Source organism: Hevea brasiliensis, chromosome 8 (assembly GCF_030052815.1).
Source record: "Hevea brasiliensis isolate MT/VB/25A 57/8 chromosome 8, ASM3005281v1, whole genome shotgun sequence".
NCBI classification, from domain to species: Eukaryota; Viridiplantae; Streptophyta; class Magnoliopsida; order Malpighiales; family Euphorbiaceae; genus Hevea; species Hevea brasiliensis.
Window position 1 is genome coordinate 97,395,660 of NC_079500.1, and position 22,797 is coordinate 97,418,456.

Consider the following 22,797-nt stretch of genomic DNA (forward strand, 5'->3'; position numbering starts at 1 on the left):
CCTTTTCTGTATTTTATATTTTTTATTACACATTTTTTCTCAAAAGTCCGATTTTAATCAAGTTCCAGCATCACGCTCTAAATTTTAATCAAGTGAGCATGCCATGCTAGATTCTTTAATACATTCTTTCATTTCCTAGAAAATGACTCATGCCGAACTCACACCAAAAAGTAAGCTCATAAGGAAAGGAACACCCAAAGCTTTACAAAGGGTACATTACCCCATCTCAAACCAATGTAGGAAATTAACAAAACACTTAATACCCGTTCACGCCTCTGACCAAACAGCATGAAGCACTCAGGGGAGACCCAACATCAGTTAGGAAGGCTTCGATATCATTCAGGGCCTAACTCACCCCAAAAAACCAGCTTAAGGAGAGGAGTACCCAAAGCTTTATAAAGGGCACGTTACTCCTATCACAAACCGATGGGGATATTAACACCCTTTACTTGGCTATACAAATACAACTTGGCAAAATCATTGGTTTCTTCATTGATGATAATACCTTAAATGAATGAGCTTCTTCTGTCTATCAGATAAAGGGAAAGAATAGAGACACTTTGCTGCTATAATAAATTATGAAGTAAAGAAAATGTAAACATCACTCCAGGCCATTTGTACATTTACACATCCAAGTTCAAGTGTGGAAAAATTCATGCTGACAAAAGAGTATTAGTTTCGTGACAAATGGAAGTTCCAGCAGAACTTAAATTTATCAATTGGCTTTTCCCATCTACTTGCTTTTTCCTGCTAAATGCTATGCGCTAAATCCATATCCAACACATTCCATTCAACTCCATTAGCAACAACAATAATTACCACTCGTCAAAGACATCTCAACTTTCTTCCTTCCCATGTATCTGTCTCTTTACTAACTACAGAGCAACTCAGACTGTCAACAAAACATGTACTCATCTTCAAGAAAAATTCCTCAGGCTCGTGTTTTGAAGTTGCAGATACATGTGGTAAGAGTAAAAGGCTTAGGGAAAGAACCAGGCTTTGATGAAGATTGCCAGGGCTAGCTGCAGAAAGAATGCCGCGAACACCACAATTGTAAGATCATTCCCCTCAACACAGGACTTGAGGTTGACAGCAACAAAACATGCTGAGTCGATCCCAGCCGCAAGTATAATGATCCAGCGGAGTACCTCAACTGGAATAACCAGCAGAAACTGAATATATTCCATACAGTATGAATGAGATGATGAGTTCATTAAAAAAAAGTGAAACAAGAAGAAATAAATGTATGAAACACAGCAGTGATGGCATGCACTTACAGAGCTCAGAATAAAAATGAAGAGTGAATAGCCCCACATACACCAAAACCGTACGAGGCTAGCATTTGTTCCGAGATACTGAAGCAGGAAGTAAAATGCCAATGGTACCACAATAGCATATCCATAGATTGCACATGCTGCCACATTTACATATCCAACATCAAAGCTCCAAGAAGCACTGCTGTCAGCGCGTTTCTGTATGAGGTAGGTGGCACAATTTCCAAGAGAAGCTAGCACAAAGACCAATGTAGTTGAAATCCAGATAAGCCCATACCTAACACATGATAAAAATTTTCAGAATTAGTACAGTGGATGCTGATGTGAAATATGTCACTTTTTTGCGTTGTCTCCTAATTGACTAGATTGCAAACAATTTAGATGCACTGTTTTACCCCATTTTACTGATGAATCTAGCACAAAGACCAATGTAGTTGAAATCCAGATAAGCCCAGATTTAACACATAATAAAAATTCTCAGAATTAGCAGAGTGGATACTGATGTGAAATATGCCACTTTTTTGTGTTGTCTCCTAAATGCTTTACCCCATTTTACAGATGAATCTAAAACTCTCAATTTTTTTATATTTATTCACCCATTGGGTGGCATATAGTGATTTGTAAACTTGAAAATGCAAGAAAAGACAAGAAAAGACAAGGCACCTTTGGAAAAGCAATAAAGAAAATTTGAATCTAGAGTTCCATTATTTGATCATGTACAGCTTTAATGGCTGCGTTTCAAAGGAATGGGAAAGAAAAAGGGAAACGGGGCAAGAAGCGAGGAGGGAGGGAAAGGGGAAGAGGGTGTGGGCCTCTATGGAAAGAAATAGAAAAAAGAAAGAATCAACTAGAAAATAATCGCAAAAAAAGCCCATTTAGCACGCCATTGCAGCCTCACTCTTTTCTTCTTTTCTGTCTGCTTTCATCTTTTTTGTTACAGCCACTTCCACTTACCTCAGATAATGATGATTAAAAGAAAAAATAAAAAATAACACAATTATCATGTTAAATTTCCTTGATCAGTTATCTCTTTCAGATTTCAAATAATTATGTTTCAAGCTTTTAAGTTATTAGAAAGTGAAAAACAACTAACTACTATGCTGACAGTATTGACATGTACATGCTTTTGATGTCACACCCGCAAATCCTATTCCTCAAGTATAAACATATTCCTCACCCCTCCCCCGCAGAAATAGTTCATACAGTTTCACATCAAAGGTACAAAAAAGATTCTCTAATATATGAAAAATTTTTTAATGTCAAGATACTGGAGGCAAACAAAACAGGGAAAATGCCAAACTCACAGATCAGGGTTTGCATCAATCTTGCTGAAAAAATCCCCACCAATAGGATAAAAAGAGCTCATCATTCTGTTTATGACAATGTCTGTATCCACATTGAAATACTGTGTGTATGATGATACACTGAATACCCCTTTCCAATTGTTTGGTGGTTGTTGCTCAAATCCTTCTGCATGGTCAATAAGAGATGTTAAATAGAAGCAAGAAAAAGTGTCATGCAGATGAATGCAGCAAAATATGCATCACATGACTTATGAAATTGCAATGCAGCTAACATCAAAATATGATAAAAGATTTTGCATTTTCACTCTCCTTCAAAAGCCCCTCAAAATGTTAATCAAAATCTTAGTAAAGATGGCAATACTCCATACATGCATTAAGACCTCATCATTGAATATCAGCAAATAAACAATTAAACAAGACAAGGTATATTTAGATTTGGATTTATGAAATAAAAAGATATCATGCATCATTTTTTTCATCTTACTGTTAAGAAATATCTCCATTTTATTTACTTTGGATAAAAATCATACGGCAACCTTATTTAGTCCAGTCACAAAGCTTTCATTCACCAGCCTCAAACTGCTTCAAAATATCCAATGTTCCAACTCAACTCAACTAAACCTTTATCCCAAGAATTTGGGATCGGCTATGTAGATTCTCTTTATCCATTCTAAACGATTTTGGGTTAAATCCTCAGAAATGTGTAATGCTTCTAGGTCATGTTGTACTACTCTCCTCCAAGTCAGTTTAGGTCTACCCCTTCTTTTCTTTCTATCCCCTAACCTAATGTGCTCTACTTGTCTAACTGGAGACTCCGTATGTCCACGCTTCACATGACCAAACTACCTCAATCTCCCTTCTATCAACTTATCCTTAATTGGCATCACTCCTACCTTTTCTCTAATACTCTCATTACGGACTTTATCTAGTCTAGTATGACCACTCATCCACCTTAACATTCTTATCTCTGCAACTCTTATCTTAAATGCATACGACTCCTTCAGTGTCCAACACTCACTACCATATAACATGGCCAGTCGTATGAATGTACGGTAAAATTTTCCTTTCAACTTATTGGGAATCTTGCAATCACATAAAACGCCCGTGGCACTTCTCCACTTCAACCATCCGGCTTTAATCCTATGACTAACATCCTCCTCACATCTCCCATCTACTTGAATGATTAAGCCGAGATATTTAAAGTGATTACTTTGGGGTCGTACCACTCCATCCAAATTAACTCCTTCCCTATCACCAGTTCGGCCTTCACCGAACTTGCAATGCATGTATTCTGTTTTCGTTCTACTTAACTTAAAACACTTTGACTCTAGAGTACTTCTCCAAAGCTCTAGTTTTCTATCAAGTCATTCTCGTGTCTCATCTATCAGGACTATATCATCTGCAAATATCATGCACCAAGGGATACTCTCTTGTATATTGTGAGAAAATAAAACAGAAGAAGAATATTGATAATGATTGAAGAGCATGATTATTCCCTCAAGTCAATGGTGTCAATTTATAATCTGTACAGGACAACTAAATAGGAAATACAATCCTAATTAAATGAGTAATTATAGCCACGATTCTAGCACCTAAATATATTCACACAATCACTACAGATACACATATCCTAACTATTTATGGTACATATCTTAACACTCCCCCTCAAACTGGAGCGTACAAATCATATGCTCCAAGCTTGTTACAAATATATTCAATCCGAGAGCCTCTGAGAGATTTTGTCAGGATATCTACTAATTGGTAATTTACGCTAACAAAGCTAATGGCAATACACCCAGATTCAATCTTTTGTCTGACGAAATGACAATCCAACTCTATATGTTTCGTTCTCTCATGAAACACTGGATTAGAGGCAATGTGAAGTGCAGCTTGATTGTCACAGATTAGCTACATTTGTTTAAGTTCCCCATACTTCAACTCTTGGAGAAGTTGTTTCAACCATATAAGTTCACAATTTGCCAAAGCCATAGCTCGATATTCTGCTTCTGCACTTGACCTAGCAACCACATGCTTCTTACTTTTCCAAGAAATCAAATTACCTCCAATCATAATGCAATATCCTGAAGTAGATCGTCTGTCTGAAGAAGAACCTGCCCAATCTGCATCTAAGTAACCAATAACCTGTGAATGACCCCTGTCTTCACATAATAGGCCTTGTCCTGGAGCTCCTTTAATATATCTGAGTATCCGAATAACTACATCCTAATGACTACTACATGGTGCTTGAAGGAACTGACTGACCACACTTACAGCAAATGAGATGTCTAGGCGTGTGATTGTAAGATAATTAAGTTTTCCAACCAATCTCTGGCATCTACCAGGATCCTCCAATGGCTTCCCTGTCCAGGAACAAGTTTAATATTTGGATCCATAGGAGTATCTGCGTGTCTACAGTCTAACATGCCTGTCTTTGTCAATATACTCAAAGCATATTTCCTTTGAGAAATGGCGATACCTGTCTTGGATTGTGCCACTTCAATCCCTAAGAAATACTTTAGCTTCCCAAGATCCTTAGTCTAAAAATAACTGGACAAGTATTATTTGAGTTTTGAGATCCCAACAGATTATTTCCTATAATAACAATGTCATCAACATAAACAACGAGATAAAGGCACTTATCACGACCATTATGGTGGAAAAATACTGAATGGTCAGTTTCACTCCGAGACATTCCAAATTGTTGGACTATAGTACTGAACCGTCCAAACCATGCTCTCGAAGATTGTTTCAAACCATATAAAAAACGCCATAGGCGACACACCAAACCAGACTCCCCCTGAGCAACAAACCCTAGTGGTTGCTCCATATAAACTTCATCAGCTAACTTGCCATGTAAAAAGGCATTTTTGATATCCAGTTGATGAAGTGGCCAGTGATGGATGGCAGCTAAGAAAATAAGAAGGCAAACCGAGACAATCTTAGCTACAGGAGAGAAGGTATCACTGTAATCGAGGCCAAAAAACTGAGTATAGCCCTTTGCAATAAGGCGAGCTTTAAGTCTATCAATCTGGCCATCAGGCCCCACCTTGATTGTATAAACCCATCGACAGCCAACAGTAGATTTGCCCTTCGGTAGTGGCACCAAATCCCAAGTGCCATTGTTATGGAGAGCAGTCATCTCTTCAACCATTGCATTATACCATCCTGGATGTTCCAAAACTTCTCTAACAGTCTTAGGTACAGATACATTAGACGAAGTGGTGACAAAAGCATAGTAGGAAGGAGACAAACGATGATAACTCACAAAATTATAAATAGGATGAGGATTTCGAGACGAACGAATACCTTTTTGGATGGAAATGGGAGGAGTAGCATCGTCTATTGAAGGCGAGACCGGAATAGGCGAAGATGAAGGAGGGCAAGAGTCACCAGGAGCCGGTGTTGCACCTGTATCAAGCAAAGGAGCATCAATGGTGTTAGTGGGAGAATGAGGATGACGTGAGTAGACGTGTAGATGTGGTGGACCGATTGATGGTGGAGGAAGAGTAGAAACTGGTAAGGCGGTGGGACTAAAAACCTTAGATGTGGTGTTGGAGGAAAAATAGGGAGATGTTTCAAAGAAGGTTACATCAGCTGACACAAAGTATTTATTTGTAAGTGGATTGTAGCATTTGTAACCTTTTTGAAGTCTAGAATATCCCAAAAAGACACATTTTATTTAATTTGGACTAAAGTTTGTCTTTGCCAGGAGTGTGATCATGAACAAAACAAATACAACCAAGTACATGCAAAGACAGTTGGGTATCTTGGTCAGGAAACAAAATGGAACGAGGACTCTGATTTTGGAAAACAGAAGAAGGCATTTGATTAATTAAGTAACAAGTAGTAAGAATAGCATCTCCCCAAAAACGAAGAGGAACATTATGGTGAATGAGTAAAATGCGGGCAGTCTCAGCTAGATAATGATTCTTTCGTTCGGCAACCCCATTTTGTTGAGGGGTATAAGCACATGAAGTTTGATGAGTAACACCCTGAGAAGATAAGAAATGAATAAAGGGAGTAGACAAATATTCTTTTACATTGTCACTACAATGTATTTTAATAGAAACACTAAATTAATTATGTATTTCAGTAGAGAATTTTTGAAATATAGAGAATAATTCAGAACGAGTCTTCATTAAAAATAACCAAGTGCAATGAGAATAATAATAAAAAAAGTTAACAAAATAATAAAATCCCAAAGTTGTACTGACACGACTTGGACCCCAAATGTTTGAATGGACAATTTCAAACATGGACTTAGCCCTATTATTGACTCGCTTGGGAAAGGAAACACGACTTTGTTTCCCAAGTTGACAAAACTCACATTCAAAAGAAGATAAACTAGAAAGACTAGGAACTAATTTTTGCAATTTGGCAAGACTCGAATGACCTAGATGATTGTGAAGAAGATCAACGAAAGTGATAGAGGCAAGAGCAATAGGAGAATTTGAAGTAGAAAGATGGTACAACCCTTGTGACTCATATCCTACTCAATCATCTTCCCCGTACTCCGATCCTGCACAACAACAGGCACAGCTTTAAATGTGACAGAATAATTGAGATTTTTAGTCAATTTACTAATGGAGATTAAATTATATGGGCATTCTAGAGTGAACAAAACTACAGTTAAAGGAATAGATGGAAAGATTTTTACTTCTCTTATGCCCTTAACTAAAGTTTGTGAACCATTAGCCAAAGTAACTTTAGACAAAACCAAAGGAGAAACTAGAGATGAGAAAAGACTTTCGTTACCAGATATATGATCAGAAGCACCAGAGTCTAAGATCCATGGACCAGTGAGCGAAGACTGTGTTAGACAAGCAAAGGAATTACCAGAATGAGCACTATTAGAAGATTACTGTTTGGCTATTTGATATTGCAAATGCTCCTTGTAATCAGGTCCAGCTAATACGATAGAATCTGACACCTAATCCTTTCCATCAGGTAATGAAGAATACAATTTTCACCAGATTGAGCCATATGAGCAGTTGATCGGCCCACATTATTTGACTGAATGGGGCGTGGTGGTCGACCGTGAAGGGCCCAACAAGTGTCTCGAGTGTGATTACTCTTATCACAATAAGTGCAATGAAGCCTTTTACCCTTGCCTCTCTGATAAGTACCCTGTCTCGGTTGGTTTCTACTTTGTGTAGCTAAAACTAAAGATTCAATTTCGGAGAAATTATTCTTACTGAGTGAGATGCGTAGAAGCCTGGCAGACACATCCTCTAGAGTGGGAATAACCGGACTAGTTAATATCTGGTCTCTAACAAAATCAAGCTCAGGTCTTAGCCCAATCAATGCCAAAACCATGAAGAACCTGTCTCGCTGTTGCTCAAAAATATTATTAGTACATGGCAATGATAGAATTAAATTCATCTTTCAGTAATTCTACTTGTCCCAAATAACTAGACATATCTTGTTGATTTTGCTGCAGATAAACCATATTTGATACTACCATATAAATACGCTGCACATCATTTGTATAAAAGGTTTTTGCCTTAGTCTAGACTTGCAACAGGTTTTACAAGACTGAAAAATATTAAGTAATTTTGAGTCTAGAGAATGCCACAAGAGATTACATAATTGAGCATCAATCTTAGTGCAATTAGCTCTATTTGTTAAAACTATATCTATGGTATTTTTAACAAAGTGGTCATCATACCCGTCTCATAAACCATAATTCCACTGATGCAGCCCAAGACATATAATTTTGACTTCCTACAAATTTAACAGTAGTAATAGCTGGTGAATTACCAATGAAAGAAAATATGGGTTTGAGAATCTCATAAACTTTGTTGGACATGGGTGTGAGAATCTCAGAACCTGTGTTGGAGGCTGTATTGGGGGACTCCTCAATCTCAGAATGTTGGCAAGAGAAGCACACTGAAATATTGTTCAGAATTACGTCAGAAAAGCCTACTGTATGAAGAGATAGTGACAAAAAATGAGAAACAGGTGACGGGACCAGCCTGGTTGAGGATGCCTGAGGCCGATCCTTGGCTGGGTAATCTACTAGGCTAGGCTGTGACAACCACGGACTCCTAGAAAGTGACTTAAAAAAGAGGGAAAGTTCCTCCCTATGAGGACTTTGTTTCAAATTTCAAATCAGACCCACCGAGGGCTCTGATACCATATGAGAAAATAGAACAGAAGAAGAATATTGAGAATGATTAAAGAGCTTAATTATTCCCTCAAGCCAATGGTGTCAATTTATAATCTGTACAGGACAACTAAATAGGAAATACAATCCTAATTAAATGCGTAATTATAGCCACGATTCTAGCACCTAAATATATTTACACAATCACTACAGATACACATATCCTAGCTATTTATGGTACATATCTTAACATATATATTTCGTTAATTCATCTAAAACTAATGTAAAAATATAAGGGCTTACAGCTGAACCTTGGTGTAATTCAATTGAGATAGGAAAATCTCATGTCCCCTCCCACTGTGCGTACAATAGTAGTTGCTCTTTCATATATATCTTTCAACACTTATATGTACCTAATAAATACTCTCTTTTGTTCTAACACTCTCCATAAGACATCTCTTGAAACACTGTCATAAGCCTTCTCCAAATCGATAAAAATCATGTGTAGATCTTTCTTCACATCTTTATATTTTTCCATCAAGCTTCTAATGAGAAAAATTGCTTCCATAGTTGAACGACTGGGCATGAAGCCAAATTGATTGGGAGAGATAGAAGTGTCATGACGTAGTCGATATTTCACAACTCTCTCCCACAACTTCATAGTATGGCTCATGAGTTTAATTCCCCTATAGTTTGAGCAACTCTGTATATCTCTCTTATTTTTAAAAATAGGTACTAAAATACTCCTCCTCCATTTATAAGGCATTTTCTTTGAGTTTAGAATCTTATTAAATAATTTAGTTAACCATGCCACTCCCATATCTCGCAAATACTTCCACACTTCAATTGGTATTCCATCGGGTCCATAGGCTTTACTCACTTTCATTCTCTTAAGTGCTTCCTTTACTTCTAAAGATATAATCCTTCTAGTATAATTCACATTCTTTTCTACTGCTCTGCAGTCTATATTCAACCTATTACCACTTTGACTATTGTTAAAGAGATCATCAAAATAATTTCTCCATCTTTCTTTAATGTCCTCATCTTTCACTAATACTTTTCCTTCTTTATCCTTAATGCACCTAATTTGATTGGAATCTTGACATTTCTTCTCTCCTCCTTGCTAATCTATAAATATCTTTCTCCCCTTCTTTAGATCCAAGTTTCTCATATAACTTTTCAAAGGCATACGCTCTTGCTTGACTAACTGTCTTTTTCGCCTCTTTTCTTTGCTATCTTGTATTGTTCATATGCCTCATTATTATCACACTTAGGTAATTTCTAATACCATTCTCTCTTTCTCTTCACTGTTTTTTGTACTTCCTCATTCTACCATCTCTCTTTTGAGGGTGGTCCATATCCTCTAGACTCTCCAAGTACTTTTCTAGCTACTTCTCTAATCTTTGATGCCATTTGTATCCACATAGTATTGGCCTCCACATCCAGCTTCTATGCTTCGAGCTCGAGAAGCTCATTTTTGAACTTCACTTGCTTTACTCCTTTGAACTCCCACCACTTTGTTCGAGCTATACTATTTCTTCTAACCTTACTTGAATTGTTCCTAAACTTGAAATCTAAGACCACTAACGGATGTTGACTTGTTAAAGCCTCTCGTGGAATGACTTTGCAATCCTTGCATAGAGCTCTATTTGTCTTCCTGGTTAAGAGGAAGTCAATTTGGCTTCTATATTGCCCATTTTTAAAAGTCACTAAATGTGACTCTTTTTATAAACTAAGTATTTGCTAGTATTAGGTCGTATGCCATAGCAAAATTTAGGATACTTTTTCCCTCCTCATTTCGGCTGCCAAAACCAAAAACTCCATGGACATTCTCATAACCTTGCCTATCACTTCCTACATATTCATTCAAATCTCTACCGATGAAAATATTCTCTTCATTCGGTATACTTTGCATTAGATCATCTATATCTTCCCAAAACCTTTGTTTACTCTCGCTATCTATTCCTATTTGTGGGGCATAAGCACTAATTACATTTATTGTTTTTCCTTCTAGTACTAGCCTTACTAGTATAATTCTATCTCCTACTCTTTTCACAGCTATTACAGCATCTTTCAATGTCCTGTCTATGATTATTATGCCCACTTCGTTCTTGTTCCTCTCCTTTCCAGTAAATCACAATTTGTACTCTGAATTACCCACTTCCTTATTTTTCTCTCCTACCCATTTAGTCTCCTGAATGCATGCAATATTCACCCTTCTCCTTTCCAAGGTATCCATAAGATCCATTAATTTTCCTGTAAGTGATCCAACATTCCAAGTACTAACCCTGATTCTCCTCTTATCATGTTCCTTCCTAATTGATCTCCTTTTATGATATCTTCTATTGTTCTCTATGTCTATCTTGTGTTCTATTCCACTATTTGTTCTACTATCTGTCTTATGGACTAACTTCTTTACCCATACCCATCCATGATGTGGGAACCCTTGCTCATTTAACACCACACCCGGGCGCTGGCATTGCGTGTCGCTTTCGGTGAACGCCCTACACCCTTACATATTTCTCACTACACCCGGACTCTGATATAACGCATCGTAAGTAGAGAACGCCCCAACGTTTATATTATTTGAATCCATATCATGAGGTGTGACGAAATTTTTACACTGATTGTCACTTACCGCAACCCTCCTCCTTTATCCGGACTTGGAACAGGCTAAGTACAAACTACTTAGGCGGAGATTTTATTATTTACACTGTGCATATAGGCTTAACACTTGTTGTCCATCAATTATATCCCTTATCACACTATTGTCCCTCATCTTCAATTTGTCACTTAAAACTCCTCGACTTCTATTTAACGCACATTAAAATCCCTATTAAATGATTCTGCAAGTGTTCTGGTCTATTGGCTTGCGTGGAACTCCTGTTGTAATTTTTAATTTAATAAAAATAAATCCACATCAACCTTCTCTCTCTCTCTCTCTCTCTCTCTCTCTCTCTCCACCCATTGCAACCCAAATAATAATCAAACACCAATTCCTCACCCCCTCCTCCCTTCCTTTCTCTCTCTCCCCATTGCCTTCAATAGTTCCTTTTCTAGTGAGAGTCAACCCCTAAATTTGCAACCCAACATTCTGCCATTTGTCATCACTCATCATTTTTTTGCATCCTCCCACTAGCCACCAAAGAACTTGCACAAAGAATCTTCAAATTCAATAAAACCTAAAAGTTCTAAACAAAGATATGAGCATGACAATACTGAAAATTTAAGAAGACCAAGTTTCGTATCTATATTGGATCCTCAAAAGCTGCCTTCTCTTAAGAACAATGTCAATATGCAAAATCGATGCAATGGCCACAAACAACAAGCCAATCTTCAGCCCTATGTTAACCTTGCAGTGGCGTACTGCTTCTAGAACATGGTGGAGGTGGTGATATGCAAGGAGGCGGAAGCGACAAGGGCATGGCTAGGTCCATCACTCATCTCCAGTAGCTTGCATTGGGTCAGATCGAGGTAAAAAGTTGATGCCAAACTCTCGTTGTTGTCTACTCCTCTACTCCAACCGCCAAATCAAACCAAGCAAGAGAGGTGTTGATTGGGAGCCCTTTAGATGAGGATATCAATGCTAGCGATCGCTTGTCCTAACCCCCATGGTTCAACTGAATCAAGTCAAGAAGCTTGCAGCCATTGATGCTCCGATCCACCATTTTTTATGGCCATTTGTTGCGTTACCAGTCATGTTAGGGAAGCTCACACCATTGTCAAATGGTGGCGGCTCACCATGAATCAGCCAAGAAGTGTGAGAGAAGGTCTGGCTCTTTGTGGTGGTGGAAGTGACAAAGGTAGTAGAAGGATAAAGGAGATCAGCGCATAAATCTTGGTTGAAATTATTTTTGTTGAGAGGGTAATGAGACCAAGAGGCCATCTCATCCTCTTGCATGAAAATATGTCATTGTGGGGGAAAGGAGAAAGTAGAGAGAAACAAAGGAGAAAGGAGAAAAGGAGAGATAGGAGGAGAAAGAGAAATGGGAAAGGGAGAGATCAGAGAGAGAGAGAGAGAGAGAGAGAGAGAAAGAGAAGGATGATGTGGATTTATTTTTATTAAAAAATTTAAAAATTCCAGCTAGAGTGCCACGTAAGCCAATATAATGGAACAACTAGCATAATTAGTTAGCAAGGATTTTAATGTGCACTAATAGAAGTATGAGGAGTTTTAGCTAATAAATTGAAGATGAGGGACAGTAGTATTACAAGGGGTATAGTTAAGGGCAATGGGTAAAAAAAAAAAGCTGTGAATATAAACTCGCTGCTTCTAGGTCTCATCATCACTAAAAATGTAAAAGACACCAATTCAATTATTCTCTTTGAAGCATCCATATAACAAAACATTTGTTGTCTATCAACTCATATCTAGCAAAAGCATGTATATGCTCCCAACCATTGTTACATCTACCAATCAGAAAGATCCAAGAAGTTAAGAGAACTCCAAGAAGTTAAGAGAACTCAAGTATTGGCAGGAAAGGAATCAGAGTCATCCAAGTTAGTTGAAATTAGTTAGCCGAGCTGGCAACAGTTGATTGGTGAACAAAAAGTTAGTTTTTACTGTCGAAATTGCAAACTTAATTTATTAGCTGGTTAGCTGAAGCAATTATTAGCAATCATATAAGGATTTTGGGGATGTAATTCTCAACCATTCAAGAATTCAACGTTTCTTTGTGAACTTTCTATGCTCTTCTCCCCTTTTCCATTATTTTCCCTCCCTTTCTCTTTCCTTCACTCTTTCTTATCTTCCAATCAATCTTAGTTAGATACTTATCTTCCAATCAATCTTAGTTAGATCCGTTAACAAGGTATTTTAACAACCAATTGAGCAATTCTTAAACACCAAATTAAGACAAAATATTCATAATTGAAACAGAACATAAACCTAGGATATATATATATTTCTTTCAGTGACATTGTAAATCTTACATTGAGAAAAGGGAGGAAAATAAGGATGACATTCCTCATTTATAGCCACAATACCTACAAGCACGTAGTTATGCTAACTAAGTAAAAGTAATTATGATGGGAGAATCCTCCAACAGTTTCAATTTTATTTAATGTCACCAAAATCATGATGTTATCAGGCTAATAGTTTTCATGTTTCCAATGCAAAACAATTTCCCTGTTGATATGTTAGTTAAAAAAGAAGTCAAAAAGCAAAGCTCTAATGCAAGGAATGTTAATGTGTGCATATGTGTGTAAGGATTCTGCAATAATTTATATGTGCAAGTCTTTGTTTGCACATTGTTTGAGAACCTACTTGCACAAACATAAAGAAATTTATGAACAAGACAGTCCCATCCACCTCACGCTAAAAATGCTATTTTGGAGAGAAAATTACAAAATATGTTATTGATCTGCAAAATGATGCTAAAAAGTCAATAATAGCAAGAAATGCCTAGGATAAAGATAAGAATGTAACCAAGCTTAACAATCTACAATAACACATTCAAAACAATGGAAATGAAATATTAAACACATACCAGGTGGACTTCCAAGGGTTTGATAACCCCGACTGCTGCCTTCTCCATTATTATTTGGAGGGAATGTTTGCATATTTGCTTCAGGGGCTGCATATAAGTTCATAAACATTTTTTTTGTAATTATTAGATTTTGATACAGGTTCTACTTAACCATAAACAAAACATTTAAAAAAACAAAAAAGAAAAGAAAAGAAAAGCTCATACCTACATAGGTGGTGGTACTTTTTTCTTCACTGACCACAGCCTATAGAGCAAGAGGGGAAAAAAAGATATCTATAAAACAATATTACCAGAAAAAAGCCATATATAAATAATCTATTTGGTATCAACGAGATTCATGCACTTCACTTAAATCAAGAGAAATAAAGATGAAATTATCAATTCAAAACAGCTCAAATTTAACTCTTTAACCCCGCAAAATTCTTAAATTAAGCATGTAAATGTCCTTGCATTAACATTGATCCCATGCACATTTATACTCCTATTCTTTCAAAAGCCAAAATCCATTGCTTCTCTAAACAAAATCAAAACTTTACAAATCAAGATAATGCAATTGATTAGGATCAACTCACTTCAAAATTAAACCCAAAATGACAAACAAGAAACAAATTAAAAAAAAAAAATTATATCGAAACAATAAAAAGCAATGCTAAATATATAAAAGTACATACACAGAATAGAGAGAGAAAAAAAAATAGTGCTTACAGGAACAGAGCCCAGTAAATGACTAGTAGGGAGGTTGCTGTAAGACTCTTCCATGGATGTAGTCAGATATCCAGCACAGAGAACAGGGAGAAAGCAACCTTTTTAGATTTTAGGTAGACATTGCTGATTAAAATCAATATAAAATTGAGAGAAATTAAGGATCTTGTGATTAGATTCCAAAATTAGGGTTGGAAAATGATCCCTTTCGTAGTTTAGAAGGAAACAGAAACAGAAGACGAGAGAGGACTGATCGAGGATGGATGGACAAGAGCACGAGCTCAACTTACGAACCAGAGTTGCTTTCCACGCCCCTATAGAAACGTCACGGATATTTGTCGTTTTGGTGGTCCGTACCAGATTTTTTTTAAAAATGTTTCAACTTCAAGTTTCCATTTGATCTCATGCGTTCCACGTGCTAAGGATAATCATGGGCTGGACTTTGGGCATTTCGGCCTCTTTAGGCTAATTGGACCTGAGCTGGACCAGTTGATACCATTAACTGATAATTGATAATAATTTATTTATATTAAATATTTAATAAAATTATTTATAACGATTATTATTATATATAAAATGATTAATATATTTTATTTTATTATTAAAATAAATTTATTATACTATATTATTTATTTTATTATTAAAATAAATATATAATTATTGATTTAATTTGCTATAGCATTACTTTATTATTAAAATAAACAAATACATGGCAACCTGGTTACATTGCAAAGGCAAGAAGAAATGATGTCAGCTGCTAGTAATATTAGTTTTGAGTTAATCAGAGTGAATTATTTTTAAATAGGATTAAGGTCATTTTTGTTGAAAAATAAAAAGATAAACAGTTGTTTATGAATAACTCTATTTACAGGGAAAATGTTAATTTTGGTCTTTAAGTCAATAATTATACAATTTTTTAAATTGTTTGGGGATTCAAACAAGTTCTTTAGTTTAAATAAAAAATAAATAAATTTTAAAAATGGATTAAATAAGCCTTTTTAATATTTTGGGGCAAATAAACCCTTTAATTTTTAAAACTAAATAAAAAAATTGATTATAATTTGTCTCTAATATAAATAGAGCTAAAATTATACACAAAAATCTTATAGTGTATAGAATTCTCACTAGCAACCCTACATACCTGATTTGTAACATTCCAGTAAATTTTTGCAGCATCATCAAGCAAATTGATAAAATTGATTTTTACCAAACAATTCAAGAAACTTCTCTATCATTATCTTCATCATAATTTATATAAATAAGCTTGTTGAACCATTCGGTAAATAACAATTTATCAATTTGCCATATGATATAATAAATATCGATCAGAATTTTATAAATCAAATACGTAAAATTATTAATAAGAATCCTAGAAAATTGGCATGTATGACCTTGATTGGATTTATATTTTATGCAAATTATATTTCAGCTTTTTTTATCTATATTTTAAATTTAAAAAGTTTATTTGTCCGTAAAAGTTTATTTGATCTATTTTAAAAAATTTTAAATGATATTTTTTAAAAGTTAAAAAACTTAAATGGATCTCAAAACATTTTAAAAATTTATATGACTATTTGGTATAGATTAAGGATTTAAATAAGCCTTTTGCCTATGATAAATAAAAAGATAATATTTAAGCATTCGTTTGCTTTATGGAAAATATTATTCTAAAAAATAATTTTTATATTTTGTAACATTTGGGTACTAAAAAAATGGATCGACATAAAATATATTCCTGATTAAATAGAAAACTAAACAATTTTTTTAAAAATAACTTCTTTTTTTTTTTAAGTTAGGAAACGTAACCAATTGTTGGGCAGGTGGAATGGCGTTATAATTTTTATGGTTTCTTGTTGTTGGTTTATTTGGTTTAGATAAACAAGGAGGTCTTTGGTGAGATAGATGATGGGAGTGTGACCATGGCTTTAGCCTCTTCAGTGATGGCTTACAGTATTAGTATTCGGGACGCTTAAAGAAGAGATGTTTTTATGGTTAATACTCAACCATGCAGGGGGTAAGCTTGGATCAAATGGGATCCTCTCGAGTTTCCTTGATGTAAACTCAACGTGAATGCCTGTTGCAAGGGAAATGAGAAGCTAGCTTGTGGTGAAGGTATTATCAGAAATTAGAAGGGTGAATGGATTGGAGGATTTGTCTCTAGCTTTGGCAAAATTGCTGTAATGCGTGTTGGTTTGAATTTGGCTTGGCAAAAAGGTTTATATCACTTAATTGTTGAATGTGATCGCATGGAAGCTGAGGAAGGGGATTAGTGGCGATCCTCTTGTGGGTAGCTTGAGGGCAATGCATTGTTGGCAAAATTGCTGCAGTGGGTGTTGAGTTGTGGGCAATGCGTGTTGGTTTAATTCAATTCCAGTGGAGGGTCCTCACTGGAATCTTCTTGATCCACGACCTCTGACTCATTTGTTTTTTATTTTGCAAGTCTGTTAACTGAGTCGACGAAAATAGAACCCATATTAGGGAAGCGATAATTTCAAGTTTTATTAATTATTATTCTAAATATTGAAACTAATTTTAAATTTAGCTAAAATTTATTTTAAATTACTTAAATTCATTTCAAATCTTATTATTTTTATGTAAATTTTATTTGAATAATATGAAATCATTTAACTTGATTTTTATATATATATATATTTTTTAATTAATAATTTACATAAATATATTTTTATTAATAATTTGTATTTTAAAATTGTAATAATTTTATATAATATTTAAATTTTATTTATTTAAAATTTAATATATAAAAATACACTTTAAATTTTAAATATTATTTTTTAAATCATATATAAATTAAAACTACATAAAAAAAAAATTCATGAGGTCCAATATTCAAAAATATTTTGGGGCGCTGCTGTCCCTGGCTTTAATCCAGGCGTGGCAATTGATGACGATATTTTAGCGTCCACTTGTGACTGGGCAAATGTTAGGCGGATATGCGAATAATTTGGCGCATCTAATTTCGCCGCCTATCCTTTTGTTCTGGATTTCAGTAGCTTCATGAATTTGACTTTTGGGGAAGACTAGTCTTGTCTAGTATTTAGAATTTTTTTTTAATATAATTTTATTAAAATTCAGGAAAAAAAAAAAGATCGTCCATTTGTATCCAGTTTATATCTCTATTGCTAAGTGAAAAAATTAAAAAAAAAAATCTCATAATATAATAATAATATATATAAATTTAAAATTTTAAAAGATCAATTTATTAATAATTATTAAGTATAATGACTTAGTTATAAGTCTTAACCTTGAAGTTAGAAGTATTTAATTATGATTTGACTAATTGATGTTGATAATTTAATATTGCCTCTATTTATTATGAATGAGTGAATCGATTTATGGGTAATTTATTTTTATGGCTCTTTGAGACTCACTATAAAACTTAGAAGGGTTAATCAGAGATTAATAAAACTGTTTAATCGCGAACACTAACTAGAAGCAACGATCGTTGCACTCAAAAAGCTAATTTTTTTTGCAATTAAAAAAAAAATCACTGATATAGATGGTTTTATCAATGAAGGGTAAAGCCTTTATTGATAATAATGATAATATTTGAAAGCCAGGTTTGGCAATGGATGAGAAATTTTAGCATCTAGTGCGTGTGAATGGCCACAGTTGGAGCGGATAGGCTAATAAATAGGCAGTTGCGTGTCTCATGTCTGCAAGTTTGGCCATCTCCTCTTTTGATATTGGATTCAGTACCTTAATATTCAAGAATTTGACTTTTACCAAAGAAAATCTTGCTTTTAAAGATTGAATTTCTATTATAGGGTTAGTGAATCTCAATACCAATCTTCCTGGGGTACCCTCGTATTCTACTGTTTTTATTCACAGAATCACAACTAGGATGATTTTTTTTTCTTTCATTAGGAATTTCATCCTCCGTCGGGCTTATTTTCTTCGCAAACTATGTGTTTTTCTTTTCTCTTTCAGCTACCTGGACTCTGCTGATATGGATTCTACCACATCTCAATGTCTAATCCCTTTAGGCCACTCTAAAATTATTCATCTGGTTTGAATAACCTAGTTAATTCTCCTCCTTGTTATTAGTTGCATTTGCAGAATCATTTGATCTTATTACATTTTTGCAGGTGAGGCATGCACAAGCAAATCACAATGTAGCAGGAAAGAAGGATCTTGGTGCATTATTATCTCCAGAATTTTTTGATGCTCAGCTCTCCCCATTGGGCTTGGAGCAGGTATGATTTACCTGCTATTGAAGGTTCAATAGATGTTTCTGATTGGCTTAGTACTTAAACCATTACATTTCATTATTTTATTTATCATTTGGTTTTTAGTAATTGTTGTCTCACTATTGAAAGAATGCTTTAGAATGATCTGTTTTAGCTTAACAGGTTAGCAATCTCTGCAACTATGTTAACACATCTGGACTGTTTAAGAAAATTGATTTAGTCATCACTTCCCCTTTGCTAAGGTATTAATTAACCTGAGTCAAGTTCTTGACAGAATATTCATTGATTTTTTAAGAACACAGCTATATCATGACTGAAGGTTCAAAATTTTGCAGGGCTATGCAAACAGCAGTTGGAGTCTTTGGTGGAGAAAGATCGTCAGGTCTCAAGAGCCCACCAATTGTGGCAGTTGAACTTTGTCGAGAACGTACAGTATGTATTGTGACACTGACATTCTGTGAACCAAACCCACTCCACCTATAATCTGAATGCTTCTATTATTGTGTATCTTCTCCTAATGCAGGGAGTTCATCCGTGCGATAAGAGGAGAACCATCACCGAGTATTCATCTCTCTTCCCTCAAATTGATTTTTCACTGGCAAGTATTTAAAATTAGGATTTCAATATCATTATTTTTGGATGGAAGTCTCAAGTTCTAGTTCTGCTAACATTATTAATTCTTTCTTATCCTGACATTTTTTAAAAATTTCTTTGTAGATGGAAAGTGATGATGACAATTTGTGGAAAGCAGATGTTAGGGAGACTGATGAGGAAGTTGCTGCTAGGGGCTTGAAGTTTATGAACTGGTGAATGCATTTTTGTCTTGATTAATTTATCAGTATGTGCACAAGTGTCATAGAACAGATTTCTATGAATTATTAACCGACTCATGAAAAATTTGTCTACTTTAATAGGTTAAAGACACGCCAAGAGACAGAAATTGCAGTTGTTACTCACCACAGGTTCTTGCAGTATACATTAAATGCCTTAGCAAATGATTTTCATCCATCAGTCAGAAGTGAAATGTGCAAAGAGTTAAGTATATTATTAACATTAACTGGTTCAGTATTTTCATTATTAACAAGCTGATTTGAAGAGGTGCTTGCAGAACAGATAAAAATGACTTCTACTTACAATACATTTTACATTAAGTTCTTGCTTTCTGTGACTAATCAAAATGGTTACTGTAAATATTTGTTATTAGATTCGTGAACTGTGAGCTTCGTTCAATGGTCATGGTTGATAAGAGGTAAGAATGCTTGAAAGAATTGAAAAAATTGAAAAAATACACTGCAATATAGTTCTGTTTGCTAATTTCCTACATTGTTCTAATATGTGCAGGATGATGAATTGCCCAGCAACTGATGGGAGTGGAGGAAGTGTTTGAGACCTGATCTTGCTGGTGATGCTGCAGAATGGCATATGGCAGGAAATTGTCATATGTAATTAACCTTCCTTAGTTCTTTATTGTATTTTTAAGTAAATTTTAATAAACTAATTGATGATGAATTCAGTTGCACTTGTTGAACAAAAGAACCAAAACTCAATAGTTCCTTGATTTAATTTTAGAAGGAACCATCGATCAGCACAGGAATAGAGAACATTTTTACCATGCTCATATTTTTTTTTCCTTATTCGGCTTCACTTTCGTTGGAATCATACGATCCGGTTCGATTCCCCATAAACTTCGAATTTATGGGTGAACCGCAAATGTTTAATTTTGTTAATCAAAGAAGATAGGTCCAACCAAGGTCGGCATGGCTAGTTTTGCTTCAAACTTAAGCAAAGAAGAAGCAATCTTCTTATCCTTACTTCTGTTTTGATGAGCCTGTGGCTGGTTGGTAGGAGAAAGGCCCTCGGCCGTGGGTAGCTGATGGCATTCCTGCAGAAAACCACATTTCCAGTGCACATCCATGTTACACACGTTACACCTATGGCGCCACGATGTACACACATCATCACACACAAAGCAATAACCAGGTGCATGCAGGAGGAAAGCTTGATGGGACATGCTGTGCAATACTTGCCGCCATACTCTCTCTCTCTCTCTCCCTCTGTGTGAAAAATGTTTTGCCAGGCCTTGTTGAGGGAAGAGGGAATTTTATACATCAAGTTGAAAGAGAGAAGTAAGTGTCAGTTGGCATCGCGTTTGATAGTTAAAACTTTTTTTTAATAAAAATATTATTTTAAATGCAGTTAAAAAGATAATTTAGAAAAAAATAATTTATTATTTTAATATTTTTATGATAAAGTTTATTAAATTAAATTTTAAATTATTTTTTAATATTCTCTAACTTGCATATTTTAAAAAATAATTTTTTCAACAGTAATTCTAATTAGGGAAGAGCAGATTTCGGTTTAAATCGAAAAATCAAACCGAATCGAGTCAATTCGGTTTAATTTGTTCGATTTTAAAATTTAATCGGTTCGGTTTAATTTATAATTTTTTATAATTTCATTTAATCGGTTCGGTTTGGTTATTTTCACAAAAATAAAAAAACCGAACTGAACTGAAATTATTAATATATATATATATCAAGGAAAATCAAAGAAAACCGAACCGAACCCTAAGATTTTTGAGTTATGATTTCTAATTCTTTTTGTTTTTATGTTTTTGTTATTTAGATTTAATGTTGAAAATAAAAAATTTTATAAAATTCAGTTTTATTGGTTTAAAACCAAACCGAGCCGATATTTATCGGTTTGGTTGAGTTCAGTTTTCTCTTATTAATCGATTTAGTTTGATTTTTAAAATTTTTTATTTTCAGTTTTTGGTTTTATCTATTCGGTTCGGTTCGAAACCGAACCGATCGTTTGCACACCCCTAATTCTAACAATAATGCTAAACATGTCCAATCTATTATTAAGATAAAATCTAGTATTTCATTATTTAATATGGCTAAAATTTTTTTTACGGTTAATCTATAAGTTTAGTTTGCAAGTATTGAATAAATTTCAAAGCTGAAATTTGACTCATAATAATCAGTTTATAAGTAACACGCTAGCGTAGACAGTCAAAAGTGGTGATAATGTGAATGATTAATGTTATTTTTTTTAAGGGAAAATCACTCTAATTAGTTATTACATATCTAGTATTTTATTATTTAATACGGCTAAAATTTTTTTTATAGTTAATCTGTAAAGAAAATCATAATTGATTTTGTCATTATCACATAAAAGAGAGAATTATTTATATTATTATTATTCTTAATTGTATAAATTGACTATTAAGAATTAGAAAGATTTTACTGTATAAAATTTTAAAGTTCAAAGAATTTATATTACATTTTTAAGTTTAGAGATACTACTCTTAAAATTTATCTAACAAATGAATTTCATGAGAATCGATGTACAGAAAATTTAAATAATCAATATTAGAAAAGAAATTATTATTATTATGATTAATGTTTTTAATTGATATCTGAAGTAGAAAATATTTTTTAAAAATAGTGATAATCAATTTAAATATTAAAATACATTTGCTTAATAATAAAGATATTTTTATAATTTTTATATTTTATCTTTCCTTTTCATATATTCCTTTTAAATAATATAAAATTATTAAATTATTATTTACTACACCTTCCTCCCAAATAAAATAAAATTAAAAAAAATCCTACTTTATCTTACTTCCTTACACTGCTCTCAAACATTAGGTTAAGAGTTATTTTAATTTTAATTTTGACAAGAATTTTTTATTTTTATTTTAATTTG

At 34.3% G+C, this 22,797-nt stretch overlaps 2 protein-coding genes across 5 annotated transcripts; one reads left to right on the forward strand and one right to left on the reverse strand.

Moving 5' to 3' along the window:
- Positions 1 to 550: 550 nt before the first annotated feature.
- On the reverse strand, positions 551 to 15,215 carry LOC110644039 (uncharacterized). Of its 2 annotated transcripts, XM_058151776.1 has the most exons (7): positions 14,879 to 15,207; positions 14,378 to 14,417; positions 14,174 to 14,260; positions 5,885 to 5,986; positions 2,579 to 2,744; positions 1,278 to 1,551; positions 551 to 1,172 (listed from the first exon to the last, which is right to left on the reverse strand). In XM_058151776.1, the coding sequence occupies exons 1-7, from the start codon at positions 14,930 to 14,932 to the stop codon at positions 981 to 983; spliced, it is 915 nt and encodes a 304-aa protein (XP_058007759.1). In that variant the 5' UTR covers positions 14,933 to 15,207; the 3' UTR covers positions 551 to 980. The 2 variants fall into 2 exon arrangements, with proteins under 2 accessions (XP_058007759.1, XP_021652334.1); XM_021796642.2 differs by lacking the exon at positions 5,885 to 5,986 and having other exon boundaries at positions 14,879 to 15,215.
- Positions 15,216 to 18,461: 3,246 nt separating this feature from the next.
- On the forward strand, positions 18,462 to 20,695 carry LOC110644030 (phosphoglycerate mutase-like protein 1). 3 transcript variants are annotated; one of them, XM_021796631.2, is made up of 10 exons: positions 18,462 to 18,692; positions 18,824 to 18,902; positions 18,982 to 19,089; positions 19,246 to 19,325; positions 19,419 to 19,515; positions 19,607 to 19,681; positions 19,801 to 19,889; positions 19,998 to 20,117; positions 20,288 to 20,332; positions 20,425 to 20,695. In XM_021796631.2, the coding sequence occupies exons 2-10, from the start codon at positions 18,843 to 18,845 to the stop codon at positions 20,468 to 20,470; spliced, it is 720 nt and encodes a 239-aa protein (XP_021652323.2). In that variant the 5' UTR covers positions 18,462 to 18,692; positions 18,824 to 18,842; the 3' UTR covers positions 20,471 to 20,695. The 3 variants fall into 3 exon arrangements, with proteins under 3 accessions (XP_021652323.2, XP_021652322.2, XP_021652321.2); XM_021796630.2 differs by having other exon boundaries at positions 18,463 to 18,661; XM_021796629.2 differs by lacking the exon at positions 18,462 to 18,692 and having other exon boundaries at positions 18,699 to 18,902.
- The last annotated feature ends 2,102 nt before the right edge of the window (positions 20,696 to 22,797 follow it).